Raw genomic sequence first — 19,758 nt, 5'->3', positions numbered from 1 at the left:
TATTTGATAATAAGTATTTGCCTTGAATTTGCAATCTATAAAGTTTATTAGATGTATAATATTTATCATTATCGAATCTCCAACATTAATGAGCAAATAGTAATGATAAACAGCAATTTATTAGCGCGCAGAGAATACAATATAAAAATTATTTATTCATTATAATGAAAAATATATTCAATTTTATTATTTTTATTTAAATATATAGAAGGCGTTGTATTATCTACGCATAGTGTAATTGTATAAAAATATATAATCGATTATTATCGATTAGATTATTATTTTAAAATTATTTTTCGCAAGCTGATTCATTCATTCTGACGTTTCTGACGATATCGATTAATTCCTTCACTAATTCCTTATCAGTCACATTAATAAAATCATTCTCGTTAGAGCCCAATCTTACTCTATTCGCATAAATCATCACTTTTTGTCTCTTAGCTGATGCATGAAACTCTTTGGCACCAGACTCCATGATTTTGCGAATGTTATCCTTCGTGATACCAGCTCCAGGCATAATTATTAATTTTTGTGCCTTTTGTACTAATGTTTTTATCAGTTCTAATCCTTCCAGAGCGCTATTTCTCTGTCCCGATGTCAGAATCCTCTGGAAACCAAGATCGGCGAGGACTTGCATCGATTTAACAGGATCGATCGTGAGATCGAAAGCGCGGCTGAACGTCACCGGCAAAGGATGAGCGGCGGAAATAATTTTCTCACATGCGACAGTGTCGATCTCACAGTCGGAAGTTAATGCGCCGAAGACGAATCCATCCGCCTGATGATCCTTAAGAATCATCAGATCGTGCAGCATAGCGTCAATTTCTTCAGTAGTGTAGACGAAGTCGCCACCGCGAATGCGTATCATGACGTAAAGCGGGATCGTCGCGAAGTTTCTTATTTGCTTGAGTAAACCTGGACTCGGTGTTAGACCACCTTCCGAGAGTGCGGAGCAAATCTCCAATCGATTGGCACCACCCTCGATCGCGTTTTTCGCAGATTCTAAGGAATCGATGCAAATTTCCATCTACAAAATGAAATGGCTAATTAATGATAAAAATAATTTTTCTTTACAAATACATATTAATTAATTAATTTTTTTTTTAAAGTACAATTATATGTTTTTTTTTATATCCCACATTATTTTGAATATAAAAATCTCAAAGTAAGATTATATTGAAGAAAAATTTATATTTTGTGAGATATTTTATATTTTATCATATGTAATATTATATCATATATTCCTGAACATATAAGTCAATTACATGGTAAAAAATTACATTAAAAGATGATAAATCGATAATATCTGAAATTATCGATTGAAGGAAACAAGAATCATTTTTAGAAAGATAGACTTTTGTTTCTTATAATGAAAAAAAATTATCGAAGCGCATGTTTGATTGAATTGAATTGCCAATGACTTACCTCGATTGAAATCAGCTGGTTGATAATAATAATAATAATTAAATAAGTTGATAATAATGTGCTATGTGTTTCGTTATATTTTCATTCGAGATTTGTTATCTCTGATTCTATTACGTAAATCTGCTTGTGTATACTGATAACAAAATTATACGTATATATATATATATATTCGCGCCGAATATCTCGAAACGTGCCGCGAGAACAAAATTTTTGCCACGCTCATATCAAGCTCACTGCACCTCAACGCATGGTTGCAATACTGAATATCGTTTCCAGCTGTCTCTCTGTAAATCGAAGCTGTTGTATGCGAGTCTCGCCATCTGTATTTTACCGAGAAAAATGTCATGTAGGTATATTGTGTAATGATAACGCTATCGTTCGTTGACAAATGCCTCTTCGTTAAATTGTCTAATAACGGCAGTTCAATTCACTTGGCAGTTTAACATGAATATACGATAATAACATAATACAAAGATAATTTCCAATGTTCACTGTAGTAATTTTTAAAATTTTACTGAAAAATCAAAGCTTAAAAAATTGTTTTTCTTTTAATTGTGTTTACGATTATTTCTTTTGGCAATCAGATAAACTAATAAAAATTCTATTATTGTTATATGCTGTGTAACAAAAATGTCTCATTGTCGCTATATATTATATATGCATATTTATTTCAACATCATAGGTAATACTTCTTTAATTATCGCTAATTAACGCACATTTACAAATAATTCTTTAAAAATATCTAGCATACCTATAAATTCACAGAAATATATAAAATTCTTATTTATTAAGGGACAGATTTTTGGATACAAGGTCCATGAAGCGTAATGTAATATTGTATTATACACAACATATATGTAATAAAATAATACCAAGTGTGACGCATATGTAAATAATAATAATAATAATAATAATAATAATAATAATAATAATAATATTAATAATAATAATAATAAAATCAATAAAATAATAATAGTAACAAATATATCAAGCAAACTTTACGAGCGATGACAATAAAATTTTTAGAATTGAAGGGAAGAGACACTTTTTTAATAGTATTACAATTTATAAAGAATCAATTCATTCAGAGTTCGTTTTTTTATTGACAATTGACGAATATACGTACAGTGCGCATGTACTCTAGAATAAACTTCGCACGTAATTGAGTTGACGGAACAAGAAGCACGTGTTTTCGTCGATTGTTAATTTAAATCGTAAATTCGCGTCCTCGATTTACAAATCGGCGAATATTACGATCAAGATGCAGTCACATCTCTTCGATTCATTTATCTAACGCTTTCCAAGCAAGATTATGATTCTCGAAGAGAGGGATTCGCGCACGGGATCGTCTCTCTTACATTTGATTCCGCCCGGAAAAAAAGTTTATATATAATTTATATATAATTATATGTAATTATATATAATTATGTATAGTAAGATCTATTTATATTATCTTTTATATGTTATTATATCAAGATATTTATAACTTCATATCGAATTATGTAGAATTATATTGGATTTTCTTTTTCGAGTATTATACTCGATATTTTTGCATAATTCGATGGAGAATTAAAAATATTTTAATATAATTATATGTGTAAATAATAATAATAAATAGGTCTTATTATACATAATTATATATAATTAGATATAATTATATCTATACAATTATATATAATTAGATATAAACTTTTTTTCGCGGGTAATTACTGTTAAATATACAATTAACGCGTATTCGCACACGGGCCTAACGTAATACAAAAAATGTACAATTTATTATAATTATCATCGCGCATTATTTTCCGACCACAGGCGGATCTAGCTTTTTGTTTTTAAAAAAATGTCAAAGCGATAAAAATACATAAATTTCTTTTCAATTTGATTAATATCTATCTTGCATATTTCCGAGAAAAAGAGAAAGAGTAATTTCCATCTAGATCCACCTGTGAATCCGATTAAAATTCAATAGCGATGTACAAGAAGAGAAAAGAATGAGACAGGACCGTTTGGAAAATCAGAGATCGCCATTTGAGACCGCGATCGGCGATGGGCTCGTGGAATTATTGGAATTCGTTGTCGCCCATTTGTTCTTGTGTGGATCAACGCCAAAGCCCTCGTCGTAGTTTCCCCGTGTGATGAAGAGCTGCTTGAAGTGCGGGATGCAGTACAGTTTGCCGTTGTTCAGCGTAAAGGAGTCCATCCTGTTCGAACACACCACGCCGTGACGATGATTTCGTAACGATAATTTCACATTTTCGTGAGCGAGTATTAAAAGTTGTATGCGAAAAATAAAAAAAAAGCAATTATGCTATTTAATATATAATATATTAAGCACCATTTTGTTTTATATTTGATAAAAAAATTATCTAAAATTAATTGCCAATATTTCTCTGTGCATTAATGATGTTAATGTATCTTTGATGTGCATCTGAATAAAGGATATTCCACTGTGATTAATAATTATAATACAAACGAGAGTTTAAACGTGTCTTCTTTTATGTTACCTTAAAATGCAATTGCACTGGAGACACCGGAAACATTGCTTATGGAAGATTTTGTTATTTGTCTCGACCTTCTCCAAGGGGTAGACTTTCTTCTGGCAGCTCTCGCACACATCCGTACAGCTCGTCTGGATCTCCTATACGATCGTTACGTCAAAAGTGGACGGTATAATTAAACTTATATCCCTATGAATACTCCGCGACAGTCGAATAAACGGGAAACGATTTGTCGAAATGCATGATGAGATGTGTGAAGAGGTGTTTCAAGAAGGATATGTGGACGCTACGTGAAAAAGAAGAAGAAGAGGAAAAGCGTCGCGATGTTCTCGAATCGAGAGAGATCTCTCCCTGCTCCTTTTCTCCTCCTCCTCTCACTCCCACGAAAGAGATTTAACATCTTCTTTATTTACCACTTATGTATTATCGTAATAAATGTTACACGTGAACAGAACAAAGATCGTTATACATCGATAGAAATGATACGTTAACAGACGCAATAAAATCGTATTAATTTAGTATTATCGCTAACTATGCTACAATTTAAGAGGCCGTTAATGAGAATTAACTTGCTAGAATCGTCACGCGAGATTGTCCCTATTTGATAGCTCGATTAATGGAGCGAATCTCTTTCGCAAAATCAAAACCCAGCTTAGCGCTTTCCGCTACAAATCTCCTCGAATCGCATTCGTGACTCGCATATCTCGAAACTTATTATTGCACAAACGAAAAAAGGAAGACGGGAAATGTACGCTGTCGAGAATATACATCTTCGAATTTTTTTTCTCTCCTCCTTCTACAGTACTTAGATTACATGTCTAGGAAAACTCGTACAGTGCTTTCAAAAAAAATTCATTTCGTACTCGATTCGAACTCGAAGAACGATCGCATTTTACCCTGATATTTTACGATCGAAGTCAATCGTGTGTGTGTGTGTGTGTACTTCTCTTTTCCAGAAATATAAAGTGTATTGATATAGAGACATATCGTGTCTCTACATATCGACGAAGTTCTCGTACCCAGATTAGCGCAAAAAATATGTTGAATTTACAGCAAACTTGCTGCTTTCTTGCACGATCTTACGGTAGTATCAAAAGCAGTATGACAGAAAAGAATAACGTAACAGATACACACGATAGAAAACAAAAGTTATAAAATCCCATCGATAAAAATGCGTCTCACTCTTGAAAAATATAATACAATGTATCTAGATATAATACAACTAAAGGAGAAAAAGATTGATATTCGCGCTTTGTAAGACAATAAATACGTAATCACAATTTCTTGTATTGCACAAGAGATGCAAATGCGCAACGTGTATTTCGCGAATATTCCAATCGTTCGGATCAAACGGGAGAAGGATATTTTCGTTTCCGTTTATTTAATCCCCGAAGGGAGATCGTTTCGACGAATAGACGGATATAAAAATCTACTTACCACCGCGCTAAGCTGTAAAAAGATTAGAAATTTAAAAGCGATCTCGAAATAGCTATGTTTCTCTCTAATCGACTAATCAGCTCCTGGAGCACCTAAATAGCGCCTCGAATATATGTATATATATATATTCCTCTGTATGTAAATGATAATTCTTCGCTCAGGCCCTCATCTCGCAATTTGGAAAAGCCATCATCTCTCCCTTAGTCATTCTCACGCACTTTTTTTCTCTTTTTACTCTCGCTCGTTTTTCTTCTCGTTCATTTATCAACGAATAACTTGGCACTTATGAAAATCAAAAATCTAAAGCGATAGTTGCGTGAAGATCGTAACGACGCAAAAGGAAAGTTCTGCATCTGTGCATAAATATGAGATAAACTAAGATAGTGAAAATTGTCGTGTGAAATAAAAATGTGGTTTCATTAATCCTCTACTATTTTTATCTACTCACAGTATACATTTTCAAGGAGCATTTTTTGATTAATCCATTTATTTACTGCTCTGAAAACTGAATTATTAATAATAATAAAAATTAAAATATATTATACACATAATAATTATATAAATTATAAAGATTCCAAAATATTCATTGCAATAAAAATTATTATTATATTTATTGAGAAATCACTCAAATTTATTCGACAAAATTTGGCACTCTGTAAAGTCATTGAAATAGTTTATAATGACTTCTGTTTTAATTGAAAATTGTAATATGGAAATGAGATTAATCATATATACTTAATTATACTTCAATTATTTGTGTTTTAAGAGAGAAATATTAAGTTACAAAAAATTAAATACGCATCGTTACGAATTTCACTGTTGGGAAGCGAATCTCATGCGTTTTACAAAAATCTTGGCATCATCGCATGTATGTAGGCACCTTAAAGAAAGAATCTTTGCGAAAACGAAACGCGTTACTATATGCGACACAGATGGACGCTTTTTCTTTCTCGTCTATCTTTTATATATAATGTAAATTAGCAAATAATAAGATTTTCTCTCTTTATATATATATATATATATATATATATATATATATATATATATATATATATTAGGATAGGTCGAGCGCGTCTCTGTATAAAGAATATTTGTTTTCTGTAATAAAGTAAAATATTATTAAATATGTAATTATTATAATTTTGACTGTTGAATTTTCTTGGTTCCTTGATATATAGAATTTTAGAAAAATTTTAGAAAAAAAATAATGATGCAATAGTCATTATATCAGTTAACAAAATGTTTTGTGGAACTTTACAATTTGTACAAATCAATATATATCAAATTTCTCACAGAGTCTTTATATTTCTTATATGACTCAGCACATTATCGTCCCAAATGCTTTACAGCCATCTGTTAATTTTTTCTCTCCGTTGGCGTAATTTTCCATTTCTGATTCGGACAAAACGCTCGACAAATCCAACAGTCATGCGAACTCTCGTACTATAATAATATGTATATATTTATATATATATATATATATATATATATATATATCTATTAACACGCAACATATGGTACAGTCTATGGGCTAAAAAGACTCACTATACGAACATAACGCTTAATGTATGTGTGTATGTTAAAACCATCCCTAAGAAAACGAAAAGATCGTTACAGTAACTGACGATAATCGAACATTATTGCCGTTGCGAGAGATTAATGAAAAAAACTGCTTTTCCATCGCGGTTGTTCCAACGACGCTTTTCTTCCTCCATCGATTCTTCTCTTCCTCCTCTCTTTTCTTCTTTGCATTCGATTTAATCCAGGCGTATTTTTCCTCCGTCTCTCTTTCTCCCTTTTACTGCTCCGCGTCACAAAAAGAAGATCACTTGATTCTGTTTGCAATTATTTCTCTCTACGATATCACATACGACACAAGCGGGCAAAAAATTTCGGCCAAAATATCGCATAGGCAGATTTAAAAAAAAAGAATGTAAGAACGATAACGACAAATAAAAAAATAATCACACCGATCATGCTTGATAATAATCAGCAGAGGAGTAAAGATGGTTGAACCATCGATGCTCGTGTTTGGAATTTTAAAATATGTATTCGTAATCTCGCTCGACCGCGTAAATTTCATATTTTTATTGAGCTAGTAGGTTATTTTTTATCCTTTATAACCACGGAATTGCAATTTTACTATCATCTGCACTTGCTTCAAGTGAACAATAATTTCGCATTATATTGACGAGTGAGCTTAAATGCAGAATTTATTCGTCACGATGCATCGATACTTCATTCGTATAGAATATTCTGACAAAATATATTCTCAAAAAAAAAAAATGGTTTTAAAATTTAAAATTTTAAAAACATAAGCGCTCGGGTAACATATTTCGTCATTAAAACAATATATTTTAAAATTTATCGTCACTTTAAGTGCTATTTTTACTCCAAAATGTAATAGCACATATTGGTAATTCTTTTGATTAAAAAACTATTTATAACTTTTCTGCTTAATATGTTTTTATTATGAAACTAAAAACAAATAAGTAATTTAAAAGTATATTGGCTAATATATTAAAATACACAATATTCGCCAATGTATTACTATTTATGTAATATATCTTAATTTTAATTTCAATATTATACGGTAGAAAAAAATAAAAAATAAATTTTTCATGCGATGAAAATTATATTATTTATCTTGTAAAAAATTCTGGTAATAGCGAACGGACGTATTTACATTCGTAGAATTCATTGATTATACGAAGCGGATAAGTAACGGATTAAATTATCATAAGCAACATTTAGTCTTTATCGTAAAATATATATATGTACGTCGCCAAAATCAAAGAGTGCAAAAATGAATTCTTGTATATATAAACATATAAAATAAAATAAATTATAAATCATTCGTGCTTTCAAGCAGTGTTTTTATCGCGTTTGGATCGTTGTGATTTGTTAAATCAAATAAAATGCGTTTATTAGAAAAACGCGTATCAAAAAATATATTTATGAAATTTCGACGCAATATAAACACTGCTCACAATTTAAATTTAAAAATACATTTATAATTCCAACATATAAGTTGATAAAGCAGGCAGAATGACGACAATTCAAAATCACACCATGCGCATACTTCATGATGCCGAGTTGTTCAGAAACAAAGGAGGAATTTTCACTGGGAGAAAAATTTGTGGTCTTTCAAGTCTCTGACTAACACACACACAATTAGACGCATATAAGTCAGCCAGAGAAGTAGTCTTGTCACGTTCAATAAGAAAGAATAAAAAAATGTATGCTTTCCAAGTTTGATCAGTAGTAGTGGAAAGTCAAGACACAAATGGACGATGGATGAATGTAAGATGATGGATGCAGGACAGATAGCGATGACTATGAACGACGAATCGCGAATATCGTATCGGGTGTGACATTTGTCGAGGGAAAGGATGAAACGTGTGCGATTATATTCGACGAAGTGCTTCCACAAGTACTTACCACGAATCGATTAACTTTGACCTTCGGTGCGCGCGGAGATTCGTTGTTCTGCGAGCCGAGAGACTCGAAACGAGCTCTCAGACTGCTCGCGGACTCTATGCTGGATTGTTCACCAGTACCTTGGGCCATTTCGATTTCGGCGATGTGATGATTGTTGACCTTGCCGTCAGTCTCCTCCCAATGCTCGAACTTAGCACGAAGGGTCTTGGCGCGCGCCGCATTCTGCGCTTGTTTCAAGAACTCGTCCTCCACCTAGACAGAAATAACAGGTGAGAGAATTTCGCAGATTATAGGGTAACACAAATAGGAGTGAAAGGTAACTTTTCCCGAAACGATTAAACCTAAAATATAAACTTGCTCTGAAAATTCACGTCAATTTAGTAAAACTGAATGAACATAATCCAACTCTTTCCAGAATATCTCTTTTCAAAATATCAGATTTTAATTTACTTATAATAAAATTAAAATAACGAAAAATATATAATGTGTAAAGAATTTGAGATTTTCAGAAAATTTTTAGATAAGAGCAAAAGAAAAATTTACAAAATTCTATAATTTATATATTCATTCTTACATGAAATGTCTTAATAGTTACAGAAAATTGAAAAACTCTCTTCTTATAAAATTATTAGAAATTAATCCAATTCGAATTTTATACATTATTATAAATTTTATGTTCATTCTTATTATTCTCTGCCTTTCACATTTTTATTAAACAAATTCAATGTAAATATTGCATGCATGCATGCACGCATACCTTGTCAGAAGCACGAACATAGTTGGGATCTTTCTCCTCGGCGCTCTCGTCGCCCTCGGATTCCTCATTTTCTTCATCCTCGTCCTCCTCCGAGTCCGAGGCCGTTGCCTTGGCGAATTTGTCTTCGGGGGGCGGAGTGAAGCGCTTCAGGGGCTTTGGACCCTCCGGAAGTTCCTCCTTGCACGCGTTTTCCTCCATCTGCCGGAAAATGGACAGCATCTTTCTTGCTGTGTCCGTATGAACCACCTCGTCTACCCTGTCATCAGCCCTGACGACATCGGGATCGCGGTATATCTCGCGATCCGGTGAATCCATCTGTTTGAATAATTAAGACGATGTTATAATATGACGATATGATAATTAAATAGCTCGAACCACATTACTTGATCGTCCAATTTTGTTACCGGAATTAATCTTAATCTTTCTCGTTATAAAGAACTTAAGATCGTACAAGACTAATAGATTTTATTACTTGTTTCTTTTTCAAAGTTTTTCTTTTTTTTCAAATTTTTAAGGAGCAAATTATGTAGTTCGATGTTTATTATTGCTCACTTTATGCTCAATGCTTTTATTATAAATTGTTGAGTAGATATTAATACATCAATCACAAGTGTTACAAATGTTATAAAAACATCTAAAGAGATGTTTCTAAAATGGGATATAATTAGAATTGTTAAAAATAACGAGGTCTTTTTCTATTCTTGTAAAATCTTGTAGCAAATAAAAAATATTTAAAAAAAGAAGACTTCAAACTTATGACTACATTATTATTTCTGTATAAAGTATAATGACAGAGAGTTTCGTTATGTTTCAGATAAAGTCTTTCATTTTTGCAGATGTGTTTATTTCTTGATAAAAGCATGTGTTTTTAATTGGCGGATTCCTCGACATCACACATCTCTGCAACATTTTTTTATAAAAGGAAATATTTCTTCTTGACATGTGCAAAAGATAAATATATAAAAGAAATAATATTATTACAATTATATGCATTCTAAGCGGATTATATTTTTAATATAAAAATAGTAAATTCAATAGTAAATGTATATTTATTTAAAACAAAATAGTAATAACAATTTATTATTTTATAAAAATGGATTATTTTATAAAAATATTCCATTTATTCAAAAAAAGAGTTTTATTTTTCTAGAAACTTATTAAATAATTATTATAAGATTATTGTAAGTTAGATATTTATTATATTTAGCTATGCAATTTTTATTCCAAAACTGATAGATAATTAATTGATAAATTATACGATAAGGTGGGAAGGACAGATAATTGAGAGGAACATATTTCGTGTAAGTCGTTTATCGCAATGATAATTTTAAATCGAATGTTTAGACCATGATGCAGACATACATATACACGCACATATATGCATACACATCGTTAGGAGGGATTCCAGGTAAGCTGGAGATCGACGACCACAATGTTCTTTTTTAAGCTGACATGAGTCAGCTCTAGAGGTTCCAAGCGTAGGCGATATGACCATAAATCTTGTGTAAAGAAGGTACAATCTTTTTATCGAAAATATTATTTTATAAAAAAAGATAAATATATAAATATATAAAATAATATATAATTGCATATATGACAAAGTTAGAAAAATAATATCAAAAAAGATAAATTATATAGTTACTTAAATAATATCTTTTCGAAAAATAACAAATAGTAAAGTTTATGTGTATATATATATGTATACAATTAAAAAAAATATGTATATTATGCATTCAATCGTAAACAAAAAGCTTTGAAAAAAATTAACGTGTTTCTAAAAAAAACTGATTTTACAAGAAGTAAAAATCACACACATGCAACAACTGAATATTTACATGCTTCAAAGTTTCACAATCAGAGTACTGCAATATCAACAAGAGTTTTCTTATTATACAAAACAAAATCCCTTTTTTTACAAAAGCTTGGCATCTCCGATAGACCTGTATGCATTTGTATCTGAACCTAAGCAGATCAGGTAAAAGTTGAGAACTCGATTGTATATCACGTGGAGCGATCAAAGGTTGCGATATTTTAAAAAGACAATCCTTGCTTCAGTTCAGGTCTAATCGGGATGAGGAGACCAAGATTGTCGACCGGAATCGTCGGCTTAATCGGACAAAAGGGTTGTGGGTCGTTTCAAGGTTGACGACAACAAATTGACAGGTTTAAGAGCAACACACGCACTCTGTGTGGAGTGATCAATTGTCATGTCACTTGCGACAATCCAACTAATATCGCTCTTCTCGCTTTCATTTATGTCGACGAATTTGCTCTTCAGCAAAAAATATTGAAGTGCGTGAATGCCGTTTCTCTTGAGAGAGAAGCGACACTCTTGAGAGAACAGCGATAGAGGAAGCAAGTCTTTGAGAACTTGTTAAAATAGATATATTACAGTTGGGAGGAAATAATTAAAGTAATTAAAGTTGAAATAGATAGATCACGTAATTTTATATGATTAATTCTATATGATGATGAAAAAAAAGAAAATGGACTACATGCCTCGATTATTATCGTCATATTAACAATTGATCAATCTTAATTCTCTGCGAAAAAATATAATTATGGGAGGTAACTTTAAATTATCTTATCAACAGTCATGTTAAACTCGAATTAACTCCAGAGCGAACTTTTAGTCGAAAGCGACAGGAAATGGAAAATCAATAATTGCTGCGCGATGTTTCTATTGAATTACCAGACAGTCCCGGTATTTATCGCATTTAGTCTGGAATTGAGGAATTCCCGTCACATAAAGTTGTAAGCGAGTTGTTTTATCGTATCTTAATTCAAAATTATTAATATTCAAATATGAATATTATACTACTAATAAGTGTTTATTGTTAATTATTATAATAATATTTATCAATAAATTGTCAATAAATTGTTAATCAAAACAGCTAATATAAAGCAAAAATATAATATAAATAATAGAATCGGAAATAAGAAATAGTGTATTCTCGAAAAAGATTCATCCATTTCTGGTGCGCCTTTAAAAAATTTAATTTGGCTAATTAACACGGTTAACGAGGCTATCATTTTTAATTAGGGTAGAGTGAAGGTAACGCGCGGCAACGCGGTTTTGATTCTTGTTGGCCAGATTTCAGATTAAGTCGGATTTCATATTGGAGTAATAAAGCGGCGAGAGCAGCGTACGGGAGCGTACTTCCAGCAGAATTCCATAAAATCACCAGTCCAGAAAGGATATTTGATCACACGGTATCCTTCTGCCGGCACGTCAAGCCGCGACGAGATTGCGCCCCGCAAGCAACGTCCGTTTCTTCACAGATTACCATCAACAGAAACGCACCTACGGTCGCGCAACGCGAAGCATTGAAGAAAAAGAGCTCGAGTGTACACGTGTATGTACGTCGAAAAGTAATTAAAACAATCGACAATTCGATGGGAACACGTTGCGCGGTTACACGCGTATTAAATGAGATTTTCTCCAAATATGATAATTGCAACTTTCATGTAAGTTTCTCGCGCAATTTTCACTTTTCCTACGAAAACATCAGGATGTATCACTCGATCTAGAATAATTTGCTGTTAGAAAAAAATCTATTGGAAAACTGAGTATTTGTATATTAATTATGGATCTGTATTTTGTTGAGCGCGAATATATGCAATTAATTAAACAGATGGTTAATTATTTTCAGTTATAATAAATTTCATCGACAATTTCAGCGGATCAAAATGTGTTATTCAAATAGTGAACAATCTTTATTTAAGCAAAGTTCCGAAATACTGAAAAATCTGATCGCTGATTGCACGACATTATTAACCGATACGTTCATTGATTACTTTTCAGTTACTTGCAAACGTGACACAGACACCAAATAATTGTTAATTATCAGAATCTCGAATATATCACAGTCTCTCGCCGAATATGCGCAAGTTAATCGCGATTTGAGACAACGGTATTAACCGGAGCGTTGATTATCTGTCAAACTAGAAGCTAGAAACTGTCAACTAGAGACGTTAATCGAAAAGCGACGCGGGTCAGTCACCGAGCGATCCTCAATCGAGAGAAATCTTGAGAGAATATGTTACCGCAAAGAGCCCAGTGCTTTCGACGATAATTAAGAATTGCGACTTGACCGCGTTCGCTGCGCGATAATTACCTTTCCGCAATATCTAATAACGCTTCCTCGGCGAGCGGATGAAGACTGAGCGTCGTCGCTCAAACCGTCAGCCACCTTCGACGCGCTCTCGAGGGAGACTCTCTTTCTCCGGTTCGTGAGAAGTTCGTCGCGACAGCCGGTCGCCAGTTGCTATGCCGTTCACACGAGGAGGATACGACGGTATGTACTTCTCCCCTTCGGGTGTGTGAGTTACTGCGATGAGGGGGACTTCGTCGCGCGCGCCCTCCTTCAGTTAAGTCCCCGGACCCGCCGGAGTTCCCGGTCTGTTCGTTGCCCGTTTGCTCTTCACGAATGGAAGGATGTAGGAATACTAACGGTAAAAGTATGGTTTGCTGTTGCTGCTGCTGCTGCTGCTGCTGCTGCTGCGCTGACCACTTCGGGGGGGTTCAAGGACAGCCCGGTTTGTTGGAACGTTGACTCGCTCTTGTGTGCGTTTGCGCGCGCGACGCATCGCCGGACCCTTCATACAGGGGGCCTTTTATTATAAGCTGCGTCCACGAACGACGTCGAGTTCTCGTTATCGCGCTCCGATAATTATCGATAGACGCGCATTCTATAGGGATGCACTGACAGAGAGAGAAAGAGAGAGAAAGAGAGAGAAAGAAAAATAGAGGGTTCCTGTTTTTTTTGGAGTACGAGATAAACGATGTTTTATCCTTTGAGAAATAAATATTTCATTCTAAATAAAAGTATTTCATTTTAAATATTTGTATTCGAGCAGAACTTGAATTAGTTTAGAATATTTTCGAAACTTAATATTTTTTTTATCGTGAAAAATATTTAATGTTATAAAAAAATATAAAAAAAAACATGATACATATAAAAAATTTATTGTAACACAATATTTTTTCAGAAGGCTCTTATCTTTCTTGAAACATATTGCATGTTCAGTGCATTATATATATAAAATTTAGATAAAATATATTCGGAGGGAATTAAAGTCTTATAGCTGTTACTTTATCTTGTATCTCTTTTAGAAAAAAAAACAGAAATTTTTTAATACATATAGACTACTTTCGAGATTGAGTCTAATAATAATAAGTTCTTTGACGATTTCGGAGTCAATATCTCATTAAGAGATATAATTTTGAGCAGTCTTGTTAAGTAACACGAGTTATTTAATGCAAGAGGGGACATTTAATCAGGGAAAGTAACAAAATCAGTTAATATTAAATTAAGAATAAAGTATTAAAACATAAAACATGAAACTACAAGTGGTTAAAGACGTGATGCAATACAAAACAGACATCCGTGTACAACTGCAGACATTTCTGCTGTCTTAATTGAAAATGAGATTACGCTTTCTCCGGAAACTAATATTTTATGTGCACGCATTTTAGCCTTATCATTAATATCGATATATATCAATGTTTCAAGATATCTTTACATTTATCGTCGCTTTATCGATAATCGCAAAATCTTTATCAGCGAGCAATAACGTCATTGCATGACTAATAATATGTTACATTTAAAAAATACGATAAAAATAAACTATGCAAAAAATAATACTATAAAAGAATAGTCATTGAAAGAATTATCTCTAGTAATAATTTTAATAACGTTATTTAATTTTGCACCAGTTTATTTCCACATCAGTTACTTGATTTAAGCAAATTTTAGTGCCTCTTATATATTTTTTTTTCTAACTCGATAAAGAGATAAATTTCTTTCTTAATGAAAGTCGTATTTTGCCGAGTATGTAATGCGATTATTATTTTTAATTAGTTAAAACGCACACGCACTTGTTAGATTAAAAATTGCACAGAAGCATGAATCAATCAACGACAATAAAGTCGAAGGATCGAACCTTGACTTGACCGTCGCGAGGAGGCGTGATGCGAAACTGTTTTCGCTGTTTCTCCGGTTCCCTGTAGGACTCGAAGAATTTGAACTTGTTCGAAATTTCCGACGTTTCTACGTGAACCTCCTCGGTTGCATCTGAGCTGCGTACCACATCGTCTGAGACTTGACGACCCATGAACGCCTTTTCCGCAAATATTTCGAAAATTATCCTTGTTACTAGACGCGATGATATTTGTATTTCGCGCAATTCTTTATACGTTTGATATCTCTTGTTCAAAAATTGATGTATGTTTGTTTCAAATGGAGTATTTTCCTTGATGCAATTTTTGCTTTGAAAATATTAAACTGAGCGACACATCAAATAATATATATAAATAATACATAATATATGATAATAGCTAATATTATAATAAAAGAATTTTTAAAGTTTCTTACTTTGAGAAATTAAATTAAATAAAATGTTTAAAAAAATAATATGTGTGTGTGTGTATATATATATATATATATATATATACAGGGTGTCCCATTTTAACTTGGACAGTAAAATATCTCAAAAACTAAGCCCAGCAAACAAAAATGTTTCAGACAAAAGTTGTATGGTTTCGAGGGGGCCATAAGATGGTACCATTGGTTTGACCTTGAAGAGTCATTTGAAGGTCACGTGAAGGTCACTTCCATTTTTTTAAATGGAACACCCTATATATTTTTGCACATTCTTGTAGCTTATCTCGAGAGCTTTCCAAAACACTATAATTAAGTACCTTTTCGTTAAGTACTTTTTGAGTTATGAGGCTTGAAATAATTTCTTAATTTTACATAAACCGTAAAATATCTTGTAAAATATTCATTTTTCGATTATCTTACCTTAATACTTTTATGTACAAAATAATGAGAGGAATCAATTGGTGTAAAGAAAACACATAGTTGTTTTTAAGAAAAAATATGGAATGGTTAATTGCAAATTACATATTTTTTCTTCAAAACAACTATGTGTTTTCTTTACACCAATTGATTCCTCTCATTATTTTGTACGTAAAAGTATTAAGGTAAGATAATCGAAAAATGAATATTTTACAAGATATTTTACGGTTTATGTAAAATTAAGAAATTATTTCAAGCCTCATAACTCAAAAAGTACTTAACGAAAAGGTACTTAATCATAGTGTTTTGGCTCTCGAGATAAGCTACAAGAATATGCAATGACAAATAGTAGGTTCCATTTAAGAAATTGAAGGTGACCTTCATGTGACCTTCAAATAACTCTTCAAGGTCAAACCAATGATACCATATTATGGCCTCCTCGAAACCATACAACTTTTGTCTGAAACATTTTTGTTTGCTGGGCTTAGTTTTTGAGATATTTCACTGTCCAAGTTAAAATGGGACACTCTGTATATAATTTTCTAACAAATATATACTTAAGGAAAATGTGTCTTAATAATTGAAAAATTAATATTTTTCAAATTAGAGATAAATTGTGCAAATTATATTTAAAAAAAATACATAAAATTTAAAAATTCTCATAATTTTATCAGACAAATCAATGTCTGACAGATTTCAGAGCAAATCGTAGAAGCGACTTAATCGAATAATAAATTTAAAAAATTGAACTTACATCCCGTGCACGTCGTGAGTTCTCGGTTGGCGTCTTCGGATGCACTGGCGTTACCGGACGTCCTGTTTTCGCTGCAGAAGCGTCCAGTTCCAAAAAGAGCGATCGCGACTTTCTGCTGATACCTACGTAAGAGATGTGACCAACATAAATTATCATAAATCAGTTTTGTGATTATAAATTGATAATTAGCATCGCCGATATTTCCTCTCTGCGCGTTTCGACAACTTATAATGGTCTGTTTTTATCTGGGACAAGAAATAAATCTCACAAAAGCTACTGAATATTAATATAACTTCTTAACATGGTCTTCTATTCTGTAGAGAGTTTTTGCACTAAATCCCTCGTATATTTTAAGTACTATGAGTTGCTTTCTTTCAAACTTTTCTCTAATTCGTGACAGCAGTACAAGGGAGAGATGTACATCTTTAAAATGTATCTCATAAAAAAATATTAATTTATCATTCAGATATCACCTCGTATATTACTTTCATTTATTTGTAATTATCGACAATTCAGTTAATTTTGAAATGTAAAATGATACAAGGAGCGATACTCCTTTTCTGTATTTTTTACCGTAAATAGATTTTTGTTATATATTTCCAGTTATCACATAATTCCTTTCCGCTTTTTTCGATCATTGTAACACAGTATTATCGATTAAATGCTTCTTCGATCTCTTTTGCGATATAACTATACCTCTTTTTATATCATTAGCTTTCAATTCGCAAGTCATTTAATTAGTGAAAATACCAATTCGTACCTGCTGCGATCACCTCCTCGTCGGCTTTCTCCGGTTTCGGTTTACTGTCGGTTTCATCGTCCGAAGCTGCGATTGGCTCACCCCTTTCGAATCTCTCTTTGATGGAACGAGCGTGGGTAGCCGAGTGCTGGATCTCCTCCGCCGCATTTATCTTTGTGACGCGGTCATTTCCGGCTACTGCCTGTTGATACATTTCCTTCATCTTACCTTGTTTACCCTACAAAGCAAAGAAAGAGAGAGAAATTATAATAGTGTATTGCGATATTAATAGAATAATAAATAGCTAGTATGATGTACTAAGATTATTCTATTCCAACAAATTTTTTTTCTCTTTCGAAATAATTATATTCCATTATGTTTTTATCAACTTATTTTTATAAGGATAAATTACCATGAACAATCGCGAGCGAATTCCTGCGATTTCTTCCTTCCTAGCCTCGCGCTGAATCTCGCGCCTTCCCTGCTGACTGGTGGATTCCCAACGATTCTTGATGTCGTCCATCTTCGAGAAACTGATCGGTCGTTCGCGTGTAGTGCGTTTTGCCTTCACGATCTCAGTTTCCACTTCTGAAAAATCGAGAAAACAAAATTAATGCAATTACATTCAGCATGGAAGAACATGTATAAGAGAGCTGTTTATTGGGAAAAAGGTTTTAAATTTAAATTAAAGGAGAAATTTACGCTCGTGCTGAATTTAATAAATTTGTGATGCAAAATTTTTATCGCGCGTTTTACTTTCATTTTTTTCGTAATATCTTTTCATTTATCTCACCTTCGGTCTCCTCCGTCTCCACGTCGTCCTCACTTTCGCTCGACTCCTCGTAGGGTATGCCATTGAGAGATTCGTCCGCCACGCCAATATCCATGCCTTTCGCCTGGAATCTGCATGAGAAGACATGCAAGGCGGTTACAGATATTCCGATTACGCTTGTAACATGTTCTGTTGCTTGTGTGTTTTCTCGAGTTTCAAGTTACGAAAAGGAAACTGCTGACTGTGGAATACCGCGAAAATATCACTCGTACCGGTTGTATCGCGCACGAAATAAATTAATATGATTTTCAACGATAAACTTTAATTTTCGACGTCATAATTAGCATAATAAAAATCTTGAAATTTCTCTTGATTTAATTTTCTTTTTGCGATCATTACATCTCTAAGAGTGTAATAATATAATTATAATATTTTTATTATTTGCTTTTTTATATCAAAACTAATTTTGCCTATTCAGCAACATAAATTCTGTCGAATTTATTACTTAATATAATTTATTATTTTCATTTCTTACATAAAAAAATTTTAAAAATTTAATCCTTTATATAAAAGAATAAATATGGTGAAGAATATTACTAGGTTGTCGAGAAATACTAGCCCAACGAAATTACAAACTCATCATTATGCATTCTATGGAAGCGAATCTGTGTCACGGTAAGATATCGCGGTTTAAAATTAAAGAAAGTCATATATGCTCAAAGAGAGACGTGACTTGAAGCAGCTAATATGTAGACATAATATGAAATTCTAGTCTGCAGATATATTATAAATAGATAGATTTTTAATCAGCGGTTTTGCACTTCGTAAGAAATTTGTCATTGATTGCTCACTTGGCCAGTTTACTGAGGATGCTGGGCGATCTCTTGACGGCGATCTGCGACGGCGATCTCTCGATTTCATTGGCATTCTCTGCGGTAGCTTTCTCGAAGACTTGGAAGCGCGACTTGACGTTTAAGCTTGAAAGTTCCTCGAGTCCTAAGTCGGGTTTGTCGGAAGCTGAAAAATTCAGAGAAGAGATCTCTTTACTTCACTACCCGCGATGCTTCCGCTCCTGTTCAAACACTTAGACACTCTCTCTTCTCGACGATGAATTTGTTAGGCCACCACTCGA

The 19,758-nt window shown here is 32.9% G+C and overlaps 2 protein-coding genes across 14 annotated transcripts in view; both read right to left on the bottom strand.

Moving 5' to 3' along the window:
- Window positions 1–128: 128 nt before the first annotated feature.
- On the bottom strand, window positions 129–1,972 carry LOC145972456 (copper homeostasis protein cutC homolog). The gene is made up of 2 exons (XM_083101091.1): window positions 1,426–1,972; window positions 129–1,027 (listed from the first exon to the last, which is right to left on the bottom strand). Exon 2 carries the CDS (start codon window positions 1,025–1,027, stop codon window positions 290–292), a length of 738 nt encoding a protein of 245 aa, XP_082957217.1. The 5' UTR covers window positions 1,426–1,972; the 3' UTR covers window positions 129–289.
- Window positions 1,973–2,074: 102 nt separating this feature from the next.
- The window catches only part of LOC145972364 (uncharacterized), a 71,469-nt gene continuing 53,785 nt past the window's right edge, over window positions 2,075–19,758 (bottom strand). For 11 of the 13 annotated variants that reach the window (XM_083100924.1, XM_083100927.1, XM_083100930.1 and 8 more), the window contains 10 exons: window positions 19,478–19,643; window positions 18,648–18,757; window positions 18,267–18,442; window positions 17,876–18,092; window positions 17,116–17,237; window positions 15,505–15,681; window positions 9,559–9,873; window positions 8,802–9,053; window positions 3,930–4,063; window positions 2,075–3,626 (listed from right to left, as the gene is read on the bottom strand). In XM_083100924.1, the coding sequence (XP_082957050.1) occupies window positions 3,440–3,626; window positions 3,930–4,063; window positions 8,802–9,053; window positions 9,559–9,873; window positions 15,505–15,681; window positions 17,116–17,237; window positions 17,876–18,092; window positions 18,267–18,442; window positions 18,648–18,757; window positions 19,478–19,643 (1,856 nt within the window). In that variant the 3' untranslated portion in view covers window positions 2,075–3,439. Of the gene's footprint in view, window positions 3,627–3,929; window positions 4,064–4,311; window positions 7,162–8,801; window positions 9,054–9,558; window positions 9,874–15,504; window positions 15,682–17,115; window positions 17,238–17,875; window positions 18,093–18,266; window positions 18,443–18,647; window positions 18,758–19,477; window positions 19,644–19,758 lie in introns of those variants that run through there. The other 2 variants (XM_083100941.1, XM_083100964.1) reach the window with 2 other exon arrangements.

The sequence above is a fragment of the Camponotus vicinus genome, unplaced genomic scaffold (assembly GCF_025532165.1).
Source record: "Camponotus vicinus isolate PSW18456_S1 unplaced genomic scaffold, iyCamVici1.0 SCAF_1, whole genome shotgun sequence".
Lineage (NCBI taxonomy): Eukaryota > Metazoa > Arthropoda > Insecta > Hymenoptera > Formicidae > Camponotus > Camponotus vicinus.
Note: the sequence above shows the minus strand (reverse complement) of the source record. Positions and strands in the feature narration are given on the sequence as shown.